Source organism: Oncorhynchus mykiss, chromosome 8 (assembly GCF_013265735.2).
Source record: "Oncorhynchus mykiss isolate Arlee chromosome 8, USDA_OmykA_1.1, whole genome shotgun sequence".
Classification (NCBI taxonomy): domain Eukaryota; kingdom Metazoa; phylum Chordata; class Actinopteri; order Salmoniformes; family Salmonidae; genus Oncorhynchus; species Oncorhynchus mykiss.
The window spans coordinates 49,384,692-49,398,558 of record NC_048572.1 but is presented as its reverse complement, the minus strand read 5'-3'; the positions used below and the strand labels follow the sequence as shown (position 1 = coordinate 49,398,558).

The following is a 13,867-nucleotide window of genomic DNA, read 5'->3' as shown; positions in this document are numbered from 1 at the left end:
CGTCAGACTGCCAGATGGTGAAGCGTGATTCATCATTCCAGAGAACGTGTTTCCACTGTTCCAGAGTCCAGTGGTGGCAAGCTTTATACCACTCCATTGCGCATGGTGATCTTAGGCTTGTGTGTGGCTGCCCGGCCATGGAAACCCATTTCATGAAGCTGCTGACGAATAGTTATTGTGCTGACGTTGCTTCCAGAGGACAGATGATTTTTACGCGCTACGCACTTCAGCACTCGGCAGTCCCATTTTGTGAGACGTTGTTGCGCCTAGATATTTTCACTTCATGATAACATCACCTCTAGCAGGACAGATATTTGACAAACTGACTTGTTGGAAAGGCGGCATCCTATGACGGTGCCACGTTGAAAGTCACTGAGCTCTTCAGTAAGGCCATTCTACTGCCAATGATTGTCTATGGAGATTGCATGGCTATGTACTCGATTTATACAACTGTCAGCAATGGGTGTGGCTGAAATAGCTGAATCCACTCATTTGAAGGGTGTCCACATACTCTTGTATATATAGTGTACCTTGACTGCACTTGATTGAGCTTGCTTGGTGCAATGGAACCAATGGAAGAGCCCAAAAAGTGCAAACCTGACCCAACTGGCACTTCAGCCGGGCTTCAGCCAGACAGAAGTGCCCAGCTTCAGCCGGGCTTCAGCCGGATAGAAAACAAATACCACCTGAACCAAGGTCTGGTGTGTATGATTCTCACCCGTCTGCAGCTCGGGGTTGGTCTCACACAGGCTCCAGTCCATGCTGAAGTCACAGTGGGTCTTCTCAAACAGATTATCCAGCACGTCCCTGACCGTCTGTCTCTCGTCCACCATCAGTGTCTTGGAGCTGCCATCACTCATCATCACCTTCACTACTAACTACCAGGAGGTACATACAAATAGCCATTGAGATATAAGTATTTATTGAGTACACTCAATATGACTGCTGGCCCACCCATCACAGAATGTTGACTTAAATGGGGATTGCCATTCTAGTAATAAACAATGATTACTAGAAACATTTGCATATATTTGCATTTTTATCCAACTCAAAGTTCTTTGCATGATATAGGGGTAGCTCAAATCCTCACAATGTGAAGCTGTTATAGCCGGTTAAGTGAAATTAACCCACTATACCTTCTTAACTTTGGCTTCTTTTAGCTTCTCCAGAGCCAGCTTGATTTTGTCAGTTTTGGCTTGTGCTTCGGCCTCTCCCTGGAAAATTTTTAGTATACTGTTTGATTAAAAGAGCAGGAATGTGAAAAAGTGCCACACCCACATGAAAAAATACTAGTTTACTATAGAAAACTACAGTACTTACAGTAGAATTCTATAGTAAACTGTAGTATACTGTAGAATACCATACTACTACACACTGTAGTATCCCTCGATCATGTGTAGTACTTACCATAGAATGCTATAGTATACTGTAAAATACTATAGTAAATACTACAGTATTAACCAAAATAAATACTACAGTAATGTCAGCAAAAACACTAGTTTTTACTATAGTAAATATTACTGTATCTTATTTGCATATACTCCGCTCATTCGCAATTCGTGCCACCCATAACTGAGAAACCTACATGCAGAGTATAGAACATACATTGTGTTCCGTACAGTTTATAGAAAAGAGCAGAGGCTCTGAACTATCCGTTCATAGAACTATCCTTTCAGACCTCAGTCATACCTAGCTATAGGTTATGTAGAATTTGCTCTTTTAGCATTTCTCCAGTAGGTTTCCTGAAGGAGAAAGCCTCCACTCCTATGTCAAAGATAATAAAACAAATACACCATAGTAAATACTACACTGATGTCCGCAATAACACTACAGTAAATATACAGTTTAATACAATCTGCAAAAACCCTACATTCATTACTTTAGTATATACTACTATTTTACAGTATTTTAATACACCTTAGTAAGTATTCACTTTTGTAGTGTTTTTGTACAAAAAATCTACAGCGAATACTATAGTCATTATACCATAATATTTTTTATGTGGCAGTTTACTGTATATTGGCAGTAATTAGCTACAAAAACAGAAAGGTAAGATGCCTTGATATGTAAATCAATAGAACTGCAGAACTCAGAACTCTATTGTGCACCCCTGCATTTGAAACAGAAATAGTTATGTAATCTTGGTTGAGACCTGAAGACTTGCATTAGCTGCCCTGGCTAACGCCTAGGGATACACAGTCATAGTTACCGGTGGAAGTGGTTTGCGGGGTTCAGGAGGTAGAGAGGATGAGGAGGACACCAGCGATGACATTTGGGACAAGGAGATAGGTGCTCGGACATTTTGTTGTTGGGTGGAATAGCCAGACTTGTGCTGCTGTGTGTGGACATGTCCCGTCTTGGTTGCGTTCAGTTTCTCCTCTGTCTCTGACAAATCTGACCCCAGATCAGCCATCAGAGCGTCCAGGTCATGATCCTCTAGCTCATTTAGAGATTCTGCCAGAGGAAGATGGGAAATGAGGGGTTTATGTTAGACGTGATAACGCAACCACTTCCCTTCTTATGAATACTTTAACCATTCTAACTCATGTACTAGTGAAATGTGCTTAATAAGGTTGCTATTGGCAAGCAGGACTTCAAATATTTGTCATATGCATCAACTCTAATTGTAAACCAGGTAGTTTGGGTCCAGTATTTCAGCCATATGTATATGTAAGGGATACATGCAGACGTTCAGTACATTGCACTCTTAGAAAAAAGGGTTCCAAAAGGGTTCTTCGGCAGTCCCCATAGGAGAACCCTTTTGGGTTCCAGTTAGAACCCTCTGTGGAAAAGGGTCTACATGGAACCAAAACGGGTTCTTCAAAGTGTTCTCCCATGGAGACAGCTGAAGAACGCTTTTTGGTGCTAGATAGCACCTTTTTTTCTAAGATTGTACCTTGGAAATAATGGATGACGAAGCATGATGAGGCGGAGCTGAGTCCCTTTGTGTAGTTCCTTTTTCCAAGGTAATGTACAGAACGAAGGCGTTCATCCGCTAATACCACAGTTTCCAAAGAAAACAATACTAAAGTACACATTTACTGGAAGAAAATGAAACATTTTCATTGATATTAAATATTAAACAACAGCAAAGTAGCTGCATTTGCATTTGTTTAAGCTGTTTTCTATTGACATTTATGTGGATACATCCATAAGGAGCTGATTATGCCAGTTTTTTGCCTGGCATAGCTAGAAAAGTGGTTTGAGCCGACATACATTTTTACTGCTCTAATTACATTTGGAAACAATTTACAATAGCAGTAAGGCACCTCGGGAAGTTGTGGTGCATGGCCAATATACCACTGCTAATGGCTGAATGCTGATTGGCTTCCGTCGTGCCTAAGAACAGCTCTTAGCCGTGAAATATTAGCCATGTACCACACTCCCTCAGGCCGTATTGCTTAAATACAGTTGAAATCGGAAGTTTACATACACCTTAGCCAAATACATTTAAACTCAGTTTTTCACAAATCCTGTCATTTAATCCTGGTAAAAATCCCTGTCTTAGGTCAGTTAGGATCACTATATTTTAAGAATGTGAAATGTCAGAATAATAGTAGAGAGAAGGATTTATTTCAGCTTTTATTTATTTCATCACATTCCCAGTGGGACACAAGTTTACAAACACTCAATTGGTATTAGGTAGCATTGCCTTTAAATTGTTTAACTTGGGTCTAACGTTTCGGGTAGCCTTCCACAAGCTTCCCACAATAAGTTGGGTGAATTTTGGCCCATTCCTCCTGACAGAGCTGGTGTAACTGAGTCAGGTTTGTAGGCCTCCTTGCTTGTACACGCTTTTCAGTTCTGCCCACAAATTTTCTATGGGATTGAGGTCAGGGCTTTGTGATGGCCACTCCAATACCTTGACTTTGTTGTCCTTAAGCCATTTTGCCACAACTTTGGAAGTATACTTGATGTCATTGTCCATTTGGAAGACCCATTTGCGATCAAGCTTTAATGTCTTGAGATGTTGCTTCAATATATCCACATCATTTTCTTGCCTCATGATGCCATCTATTTTGTGAAATGCACCAGTTCCTCCTGCAGCAAAGCACACCCACAACATGATGCTGCCACCCCTGTGCTTCCCGGTTGGGATGGTGTTCTTCGGGCTTGCAAGCCTCCCCCTTTTTCCTCCAATCATAACATTGGTCATTATGACCAAACAGGTTTATTTTTGTTTCATCAGGCATTTGGAAATTGCTCCCAAGGATGAACCAGACTTGTGAAGGTCAAAAAAAAATTCAGAGGTCTTGGCTGATTTCTTTTGATCTTCCCATAACGTCAAGCAAAAATGCACTGAGTTTGAAGGTAGCCCTTGAAATACATCCACAGGTACACCTCCAATTGACGTCAATTAACCTATCAGAAGCTTCTAAAGCCATGACATAATTTTCTGGAATTTTCCAAGCTGTTTAAAGGCACAGTCAACTTAGTGTATGTAAACTTCTGACCCACTGGAATTGTGATACAATGAATTATAAGGGAAATAATCTGTCTGTAAACAATTGTTGGAAAAATGACTTGTGTCATGCACAAAGTAGATGTCTTAACCGACTTGCCAAAACTATAGTTTGTTAACAATACATTTGTGAAGTGGTTGAAAAACTAGTTTTAATGACTCCAACCTAATGTATGTAAACTTATGTCTTCAACTGTATACCACCGGTACGATGCAAAAATACTTGTTTAATGTGCTATTTATGTTGGTAACCAGTTTATAATAGCAATAAGGAAACTCTGGGTTTGTGGTATATGGCCAATATACTACACCCCCTTGGGTCTTATTGCGTCAAGATACAATTTCCACTGTTTGCTGATGTACTGTTGCATTATGTTTCTCACCGTTCAAATCTGTGAACCCAATAGAGAAGTTGTTTTCTCTCTGTGAGCTGGATGACATTTCTGAGGGCTCCATTTCATACCCAAGACTCTGTCAAAAGAAATGGTTTCAGATGAAATGTTGGCATAGTACAGAACTCGAAAGAAATTGTATGTTTTACATAACACTAATACAGATAGAGAACACTACAACAATATTTGCAACATTTTTACATTAATTCTAAGAAAACCCTCTTCAAGGACCATCTCTGAAGCCACATTTATAAGCTGTACAGTCAAAATTCAAACCTTATACTTCGAATGCAAAAAAACCCAAAAAACTGCACTATGGTGAGGATGTGATATCATAGGAAAGTGATTATTTCATCTGATATGTCATATTTTCATAAATGTCCCCAGCAGGCAATTCCAGCAAATCACACACAGTGGATTCGGAAAGTATTCAGACCTCTTCACTTTTTCCACATTTTGCGACGTTACAGCCTTATTCTAAAATTGATTACAAAACATTTTTCCTCATCACTCTACACACAATACCCCATAATGACAAAGCAAAAACAGTTTGTAATTTGTGTGCAAATGTATGAACAAAAACAACTGAAATATTATATTAACATAAGTTTTCAGACCCTTTTCTCAGTACTTGTTGAAGCACCTTTTGCAGCGATTACAGCCTCGAGTCGTCTTGGGTATGATGCTACATGCTTTGCACACCTGTATTTGGGGAGTTTCTCCCATTCTTCTCTGCAGATCCTCTCAAACTCTGTCAGGTTGGAGGGGGAGAGTTGCTGCACAGCTATTTTCAGGTCTCTCCATAAATTTGCTCTTTTAGCACTTCTCCAGTAGGTTTCCTGAAGGAGAAAGCCTTCACTTATGTGTCAAAGATAATAAAACAAATACACCATAGTAAATACTACACTGATGTCCTCAATAACACTACAGTAAATATACAGTATAATACAATTTGTAAAAAAAAAAAATTAACAGTTTTTTAATACACCTTAGTATAAAAATACAGTAAAACTGTAGTATATACTAAAGTAACGAAAGTATGGTTTTTGCAGATTGTATTATACTGTATATTTACTGTAGTGTTTTTAGGGACTGTAGTACACTACTAAAAATACTAAGTATTCACTGTAGTGCTTTTGTGCAAAAAATCTACAGTGAATACTATAGTTATTATACCATAGTATTTTTTTCTGTGGCAATTTACTGTATATTGGCAGTAATTAGCAACAAAAACAGAAAGGTAAGATGCCTTGATATGCAAATCAATAGAACTGTAGAACTCAAGGGCCTGATATTGTGCACCCCTGCATTTGAAACAGAAATAGTTATGTAATCTTGGTTGAGACCTGAAGACTTGCATTAGCTCCCCTGGTGTTCAATTGGGTTCAAGTCCGGGCTCTGGCTGGGCCACTCGAGGACATTCAGAGACTTGTCCTGAAGCCACTCCTGCGTTGTCTTGGCTGTGTGCTTAGGGTTGTTGTCCTGTTGGAAGGTGATCCTTCACCCCAGTCTGAGGCCCTGAGAACTTAGGAGCAGGTTTTCATCAAGGATCTCTCTGTACTTTGCTCCATTCATCTTAGCCTCGATCCTGACTAGTCTCCCAGTCCCTGCCACTGAAAAACATCCCCACAGCATGATGCTGACGTCACAATGCTTCCCCGTAGGGATGGTGCCAGGTTTCCTCCATACGTGACGCTTGGCATTCAGGCCAAAGCGTCCAATCTTGGTTTCATCAGACCAGAGAATCTTGTTTCTCATGGCCTAAAAGTCCTTTAGGTGCCTTTTGGCGAACTCCAGGCGTGCTGTCATGTGCCTTTTACTGAGGAGTGGCTTCCGTCTGGCCACTCTACCATAAATGCCTGATTAGGGGAGTGCTGCAGAGATGGTTGTCCTTCTGGAAGGTTCGCCCATCACAAAAGAGGAACTCTCAGAGGAACTCAGAGGAGCTCTGTCAGAGTGACCATCGGGTTCTTGGTCACCTCCCTGACCAAGGCCCTTGTCCCCCAATTGCTCAGTTTGGCCAGGTGGCCAGCTCTAGGAAGTGTCTTGGTAGTTCCAAACTTCTTCCATTTAAGAGTGATCGATGCCACTGTGGTCTTGGGGACCTTCAATGCTGCAGAAATGTTTTGGTACCCTTCCCCAGATCTGTGCCTCAACACAATCCTGTCTCTGAGCTCTACGGACAATTCCTTTGACCTCATGGCTTGGTTTTTCCTCTGACATGCACTGTCAACTATGGAACCTTATATAGACAGATGTGTGCCTTTCCAAATCATGTCCAGTCAATTTAATTTACCAGAAGTTGACTCCAATCAAATTGTAGAAACATCTCAAGAATAATCAATGGAAACAGGATGCACCTGAGCTCAATTTTGAGTCTCACAACAAAGGGTTTGAATACTAATGTAAATAAGGTATTTCTGTTATTTTTTAAATACATTTGGGAAAAAAAAAGAAAACTGTTCTCACTTTGTCATTATGGGGTATTGTGTGTAGATTGAGGAGGAAAATGTTGTATTTAATCAATTTTAGAATAAGTCTGTAACGTAACAAATGTGGTAAAAGTCAAGGGGTCTGAAGACTTTCCGAATGCACTCTATCGTATACAGTCTATAGAACTGCGTGACCTACATATGATCTCCCCTGGCACATAACTGAACCCTGATTAATATAGAGAGAAACATATGGATGGATTCTGAGGTCTGTTGATCTCCATGCTTCTAGAAAGTAATCCAAATTATGTATCAATCCAATCATGGTCAAATTTGAAAAAATGTGATCCTCTTAAGTTCAGGATGAATGATTATTCTAATCAAATGGTTATCTTCCTAATTTGCATAAGACTGTAGACAGTGACACAATATTTGTGGCTCTCCAAAAGGATGGCTGCCAATATGAGGTTGAATTGGCATAAATAACCATTCCGTAGATTTCGATTTAAATGTAATGCCATTTGGTCTAATTACTACCCCTGTTCTTAGAGCTACATTCATTAAAGGGGATGTTCTGTATTTTATGGTTCCTCACCCTGAAAGAAGTCTATGGGGCAGGAGAAACTGTAATCCATCGTTCGGTTTTCTTTACATCCACTACAAACTACAGCTAACATTATCTACTGCTAGCAGCTAAAAATCAATGAAAGTGATATTGGCAGCATCAAACCAGATATTGAGTTGTTTGATTTGCTCGGTTGCCCCTATCACTTCCATTGATTATTTGCTAGCAGTGTCTCAAGTTAGCTGTAGTTTTTAGTGGCTGTTTAATGAAAACTCAGCCATCGATTACAGTTTGTCTGGTCCCATAGACTGCGTACAGGGTGAGAAACCATCTAATATTAAGTTGTAAAATACTGAACTTCCCCTTTAAGAGGAGTTTACTGGTGAATACAATGTACCATGCACATAGGTATTAGCCAGGATTCTATTAATGGCATCTAATGTTTCATCTGGCAGGCCACATACTGTAGTACTCCATACTAGTGTCATGGAGGGCCAAAGTGCTTGAGGACACCTTGGTGCCATGACCTTAATATCAGTGGCTTGTGTCCATTACTCAACCCAGATGATGTTTATCGTCATTCATTTTACTTTATTTTCTTTATTTGACAGAGATAATGCACAATAATCAACACCCTCTGTAAATGTTCCAGATTTAGCCCAAAGGTTAATTTCCAACTGTAGGCTCTGGGTTACACCTCTACATTGCTGAGTCTCAACAAAAACTACTTTTACACAGCTGACGTATGTCTGGTTTGTCCATTTCTGGTAAAACACTTCTGATGAATCAGAGGAAGTGTAGTTTATAAGAGTGGTCCCAGTGAGAACTCACCTGTGTTAGGAGGTCCATCTCTCCCAGCAGGTCAGTGAACATGGAGTCTATATCATCCATCTGTTACAGATAACAAGCAGACATATTTTAGACAAACGTCTACACACTAGAAGGCCATCAATGAGCCCTATATACCTAAACATGACATCATTGATGTTGACATAAACACTAAGGACCATTGTTGTGGCAGACAGAGAATAGGTCTACACAACCAATGCCACATAAACTTGTAAAATCATGATTAAAGGGATAGTTCAGCCAAATTATAAATGTCCATATTTCTTTCATAGCTTTGAAAGCAGTAGATGGACAAAGAGAGGCAGTAATCCAGCTGTGGCTTTTGCCAGCAGCATACCACCCTGCATACCACTGCTGGCTTGCTTCTGAAGCTAAGCAGGGTTGGTCCAGGTCAGTTCCTGGATGGGAGACAAGATGCTGCTGGAAGTGGTGTTGGAGGGCCAGTAGGAGGCACTCTTTCCTCTGGTCTAAAAAAATTTCCCAATTCCTCAGGGCAGTGATTGGGAACACTGCCCTGTGTAGGGTGCCATCTTTCGGATGGGACGTTAAACGGGTGTCCTGACTCTCTGATGTCATTAAAGATCCCATGGCACTTATTGTAAGAGTAGGGGTGTTAACCCCAGTGTCCTGGCTAAATTCCTAATCTGGCCCTCAAATCATCACGGTCACCTCATAATCCCCAGTTTACAATTGGCTCATTCGTTCCTCTCCCCAGGTCGTTGCTGCAAATGAGAACGTGTTCTCAGTCAACTTACCTGGATAAATGAAAAATCTAATAATACTAGCCAATGCCAACAGCTGTTAATTTGAGCTATTTCTAACCAAAAACCAATGTGCTCCAGTTAGCATGTTTTAAATGTCATGCCCATAGTACCACGGGGAGTCTGCAATGTGACAGACAATGTGTTATGTGACCACTAAAATTGCTTCCATGTTGCTTGGACTGTGAGAGACAAACACGTTTTCATTAGAGGCCATCAAAGTAGAGCTGCATTGACACAGAGGGTGACACTGAACAATAAACGATCCCATAAGCAAAGTCTGCTGCTCTTTGAGCGAGGCCTGTTCAGGTTAGCGAATGATTTAGTCAACGTGAAGGGAAAAAAGCACCAGTACGTGTGTAGTAGGCAGCTCTGGCCAAATGGATCATCTCTCCAAGTATGCAGTTTAGATACGAGCGCCGTCTCACCAAATTTGAGAGGCCTTCTACAACCACTACTCATTTTTTTTTGTATTTTATTTTTTGCACTGACTCTTTTGCACTGGCTCTATGCACACTCTATTGACTCTACCCACACACACACACACACACATACAGTACTACGCTGACACTCTAACACACACACACACACACTCACACAAACATGCATATTGACACCACTCACTCACACACACACACGCACGCACGCACCCACGCTTGCACACGCACCCACGCTTGCACACGCACACACACACACACATGCACACACACACGCACACACACACACACACACACACACACACACACACACACACACACACACACACACACACACACACACACACACACACACACACACACACACACACACACATACATACATACATACTGGTACTCCTTGTATATAGCCTCATTATTGTCATTTTATTGTGTTACAATTTTGTTTTTTAATTAGCAAATATTTTTCTTACTTTTTAACTTGGAATGGGCTGGTAAGTAAGCATTTCACAGTCAATTCTACACCTGTTGTATTCGGCGCATGTGGCCAATAAAATTGTATTTGATTTTTAAAATAGCATAAGGATGCCACATGTGGTCTGTGGGCATGCTACTTCTGCACTGACACAATAAAGTGACTCACTAAAGTTCAGACAGAGAGAGTGACCAATGCCTAATCATCAACAATGACTTAGTGTGCATAGAAAGAGATACTGGCTACATATGTTCAATGTTCTTGTGTTCAAATGGTCCCTCTGTTTTATACTTGTTTTATAACTGTTGTATAATTGTTTTATAACTGTTTTATAATTGAGTACATAAACAAATGCTGGCTGCTACTGTAGAAAGATGTGTTCACTTTAAAGGGGCAATCTTATTCATTTAAATGTCCAGAGTGGATGTACCAATTCCAGATTGCGCCTTTAACCAACGATGGCTGTTGAAGTATTTCCTAACTGGCCAATGGGCTGTATTTGTGAGTATTGTACAATACTGTATAACTTTTTTATCACATTGCATCAGAACATGAAAGTAATACAATGCCCAATATGAGAAAGTTGAATGTAACAATCACATAATTGTCTTTGGTAGTACTATGAAGAAGCATTAAAGCTCAAATCTAGACTGTAAGGCAATCTAGACTGTAAGGTAATATAGACTGTAAAGTAATCTAGACTGTAAGGTAGTCTAGACTGTAAAGTAATTTAGACTGTAAGGTAAAATGACTCTACAAGTAATGCTAAGCATCTATTCACAGACATATTAAGGAAGCAAAGTCATGTAATAAAAGTCAAAAGACACAAATGTCAAAGACAAACAGCATCCTGTCAAAAATCACCAGAGAGTTTACCTTTTCTAGTTTAATGATCTCCTGGATTACTCTTCGGTAATAGATTAGATATAAGATATTGTATCGTTAAGTACATGTGCACCTTGCACATGTGGGGTTGAATTGGAAATGGTATGACTACTGAGACTGAATGATAGGGGCTCTATTTCCTGTTCTATGTGAAAGTTGACCTTCTTACTGTCACATGACTCAGGAAGAGGCTTGGTTTGTGTCTAACAATGAGGTGGCTTCCTCTTCTTGTCTCCTTAATCTGCACTGGTCTGAAGACTCAGGATAGGTGCCAACAAAATGGTTGACACTTACTGTGAATTTGCTTGCGCCTGTCCAGATTTGATGGAGGATTTAATATTCAGTCTGAAAATCAACGGTGTTGTTTGATTTTACTATAGGTTGTCTTAAAGTGCCAATCAGCAGTTCAAACAATAACAGAGCAACACCCCACCACTGTGGATGGGATGGGCTGGAGAAATGTAACCACTCTCAAATTCATGGACATAGAGCTATGAATGCAAGGACTGACCATCCATGATATCAAAATTAGAGTTTTACCCAAGTTTTGAGGCTATACAAGTTTTGTTTATATTTAATTTGTTTACAATTATGGTTTAAAACAATGTTATATTTGGGGTTCTGATGGGGTTGGAAGGTTGAATTAAGCTTGTGAGGCATTTTTTAGTTACATTCTTCAAGAATGTATCATTAACTGAAGTAAAACATTTGATGTACAGTGAGGTATTCCGAAGTTATTCAGACCCCTTGACTTATTCCACATGTTGTTAAGTTACAGCCTGAATTCAGGATAGATTTAATTGATTTGTTTTCTCAACCATCTATATACTCCATAATAACAAAGTGAAAACAGTTTTTTTTTTCTGAATGCACTGCATGTGTTTACATCTGTGGGTGGGGAGGAGCTAAGGCTTAAGAAGGTGTGAACGATGTTGAATAGGCGTAAACAAAGAGCTCTCTAGGAAGTGTGAAAATCTCATCAAAATATTTCAAAGGGCATTTTCCCCTACTTTCCCATGTTTCCTCCAGTTACAGTGTATGAAAGTCTGTACTTTCATAAAATGTCAAATTGGCAAGTAACTTACATTTGATAAAACCCTCAAAAGAAAAATCCGGACACAAATGAAATATTTGAATTCAAATCTAAAATGCTGGAGTATAGAAATCAAATATAAATAGCACACAAAAAACAATAACGAGTTAGAATATACAAGAAGTACCGGTACCGAATCAATGTGCAGGTGTACGAGGTAGTTGTGTACGAGGCAATATGTAAATCTAGGCAGGGGTAAAAATTACTAGGCAATCAGGATAGATAATAAACAGAGTAGCAGCAGCGTATGTGAAAGTGTGTCTATGTGTGAGTGTGTGTGTGTGTGTGTGACGCTAATATGCTTATATATGTGTATGTGAGCGTACAGTGGGGCAAAAAAGTATTTAGTCAGCCACCAATTGTGCAAGTTCTCCCACTTAAAAAGATGAGAGAGGCCTGTAATTGTCATCATAGGTACAATTCAACTATGACAGACAAAATTAGAAAAAAAAATCTAGAAAATCACATTGTAGGATTTTTAATGAATTTATTCATACCCTTTGACTTAATCCATATTTTGCTGTGTTACAGTCTGAATTCAAAATGGATTAAAATATATTCTTTCTCACCCGTCTACAAACAATACATCATTATGACAAAGGGAAAACATGTTTTTAGAAATTTCTGCACATTTTATGAAAAGGAAATACAGAAATATCTCATTTATGTAAGTATTCACAACCCTGAGTCAATACATTTTAGAATCACCTTTGGCAGCGATTAGAATTGTGAGTGTTTCTGGGTAAGTCTCTAAGAGCTTTGCACACCTGGATTGTACAATATTTGCACATTATTATTATTATTATTATTATTTTTTTTAAAGATGTTAAAGGTGCACTATGCAGAAATCGCTCTGACATTTCCTGGTTGCAAAAATTCACTTAGTTATACTAAACTGAAATTATGTGATAAAACAAGCAGTCTCTTGTGTAGAGAATCATTGTACCATGTAAACCACAGTGAAATATGTTTTCTATAATCAACATTTTTTATATTCAGCTGTTTGAAGCTGGTGTACAAAACCAAATGTAAAAGACGCAAAAACGAAACTTCAGAACAGGAAGCATAGAATCAGCCCACATAGAACAGATCTACCGCCTCTTACACTTTCTTTCAATGGAAATGAAAGATCTATAACTCTCCCAAAAAGTGACATATTGTAGCTTTAGGCTCTGTCAAGTTGGTTATTGATCATTGGTAGACAGCCATTTTCAAGTCTTTCCATTGATTTCCAAGCCAATTTATGTCAAATCTCATCTTTGTAAGCAATTACAGTGTAGATTTGGCCTTGTGTTTTAGGTTATTGTCCTGCAGAAAGGTACATTTGTCTCCCAGTATCTGTTGGAAGCAGACTGAACCAGGTTTTTCTCTAGGAATTTGCCTGTGCTTTGCTCCATTCCGTTTATTTTTATCCCAGATAACTCCCTAGTCCTTGCTGAATACAAGCATAACTGACAAGCATAACATGATGCAGCCTCAACCAGGCTTGAAAATACGAAAAGTGGTACACAGTGAT

The 13,867-nt window shown here is 39.4% G+C and overlaps 1 protein-coding gene and 1 non-coding gene across 2 annotated transcripts in view; one reads left to right on the top strand and one right to left on the bottom strand.

Annotated features, from left to right (window-relative positions):
- LOC110529997 (amyloid beta A4 precursor protein-binding family B member 1-interacting protein) overlaps positions 1 to 11,394 on the bottom strand; it is a 33,119-nt gene extending 21,725 nt beyond the window's left edge. Inside the window, exons 1-6 of the mRNA XM_021612744.2 lie at positions 11,250 to 11,394; positions 8,683 to 8,742; positions 4,846 to 4,933; positions 2,210 to 2,454; positions 1,137 to 1,214; positions 719 to 878 (exon numbers count right to left, since the gene is read on the bottom strand). Of these exons, the coding sequence (XP_021468419.2) occupies positions 719 to 878; positions 1,137 to 1,214; positions 2,210 to 2,454; positions 4,846 to 4,933; positions 8,683 to 8,742 (631 nt within the window). The 5' untranslated portion in view covers positions 11,250 to 11,394. The remainder of the gene's footprint in view (positions 1 to 718; positions 879 to 1,136; positions 1,215 to 2,209; positions 2,455 to 4,845; positions 4,934 to 8,682; positions 8,743 to 11,249) is intronic.
- Positions 1,706 to 1,760, top strand: LOC118965653. Its single transcript, XR_005053034.1, has one exon. It is a non-coding gene; the product is annotated as a U7 small nuclear RNA (small nuclear RNA).
- Positions 11,395 to 13,867: the final 2,473 nt, after the last annotated feature.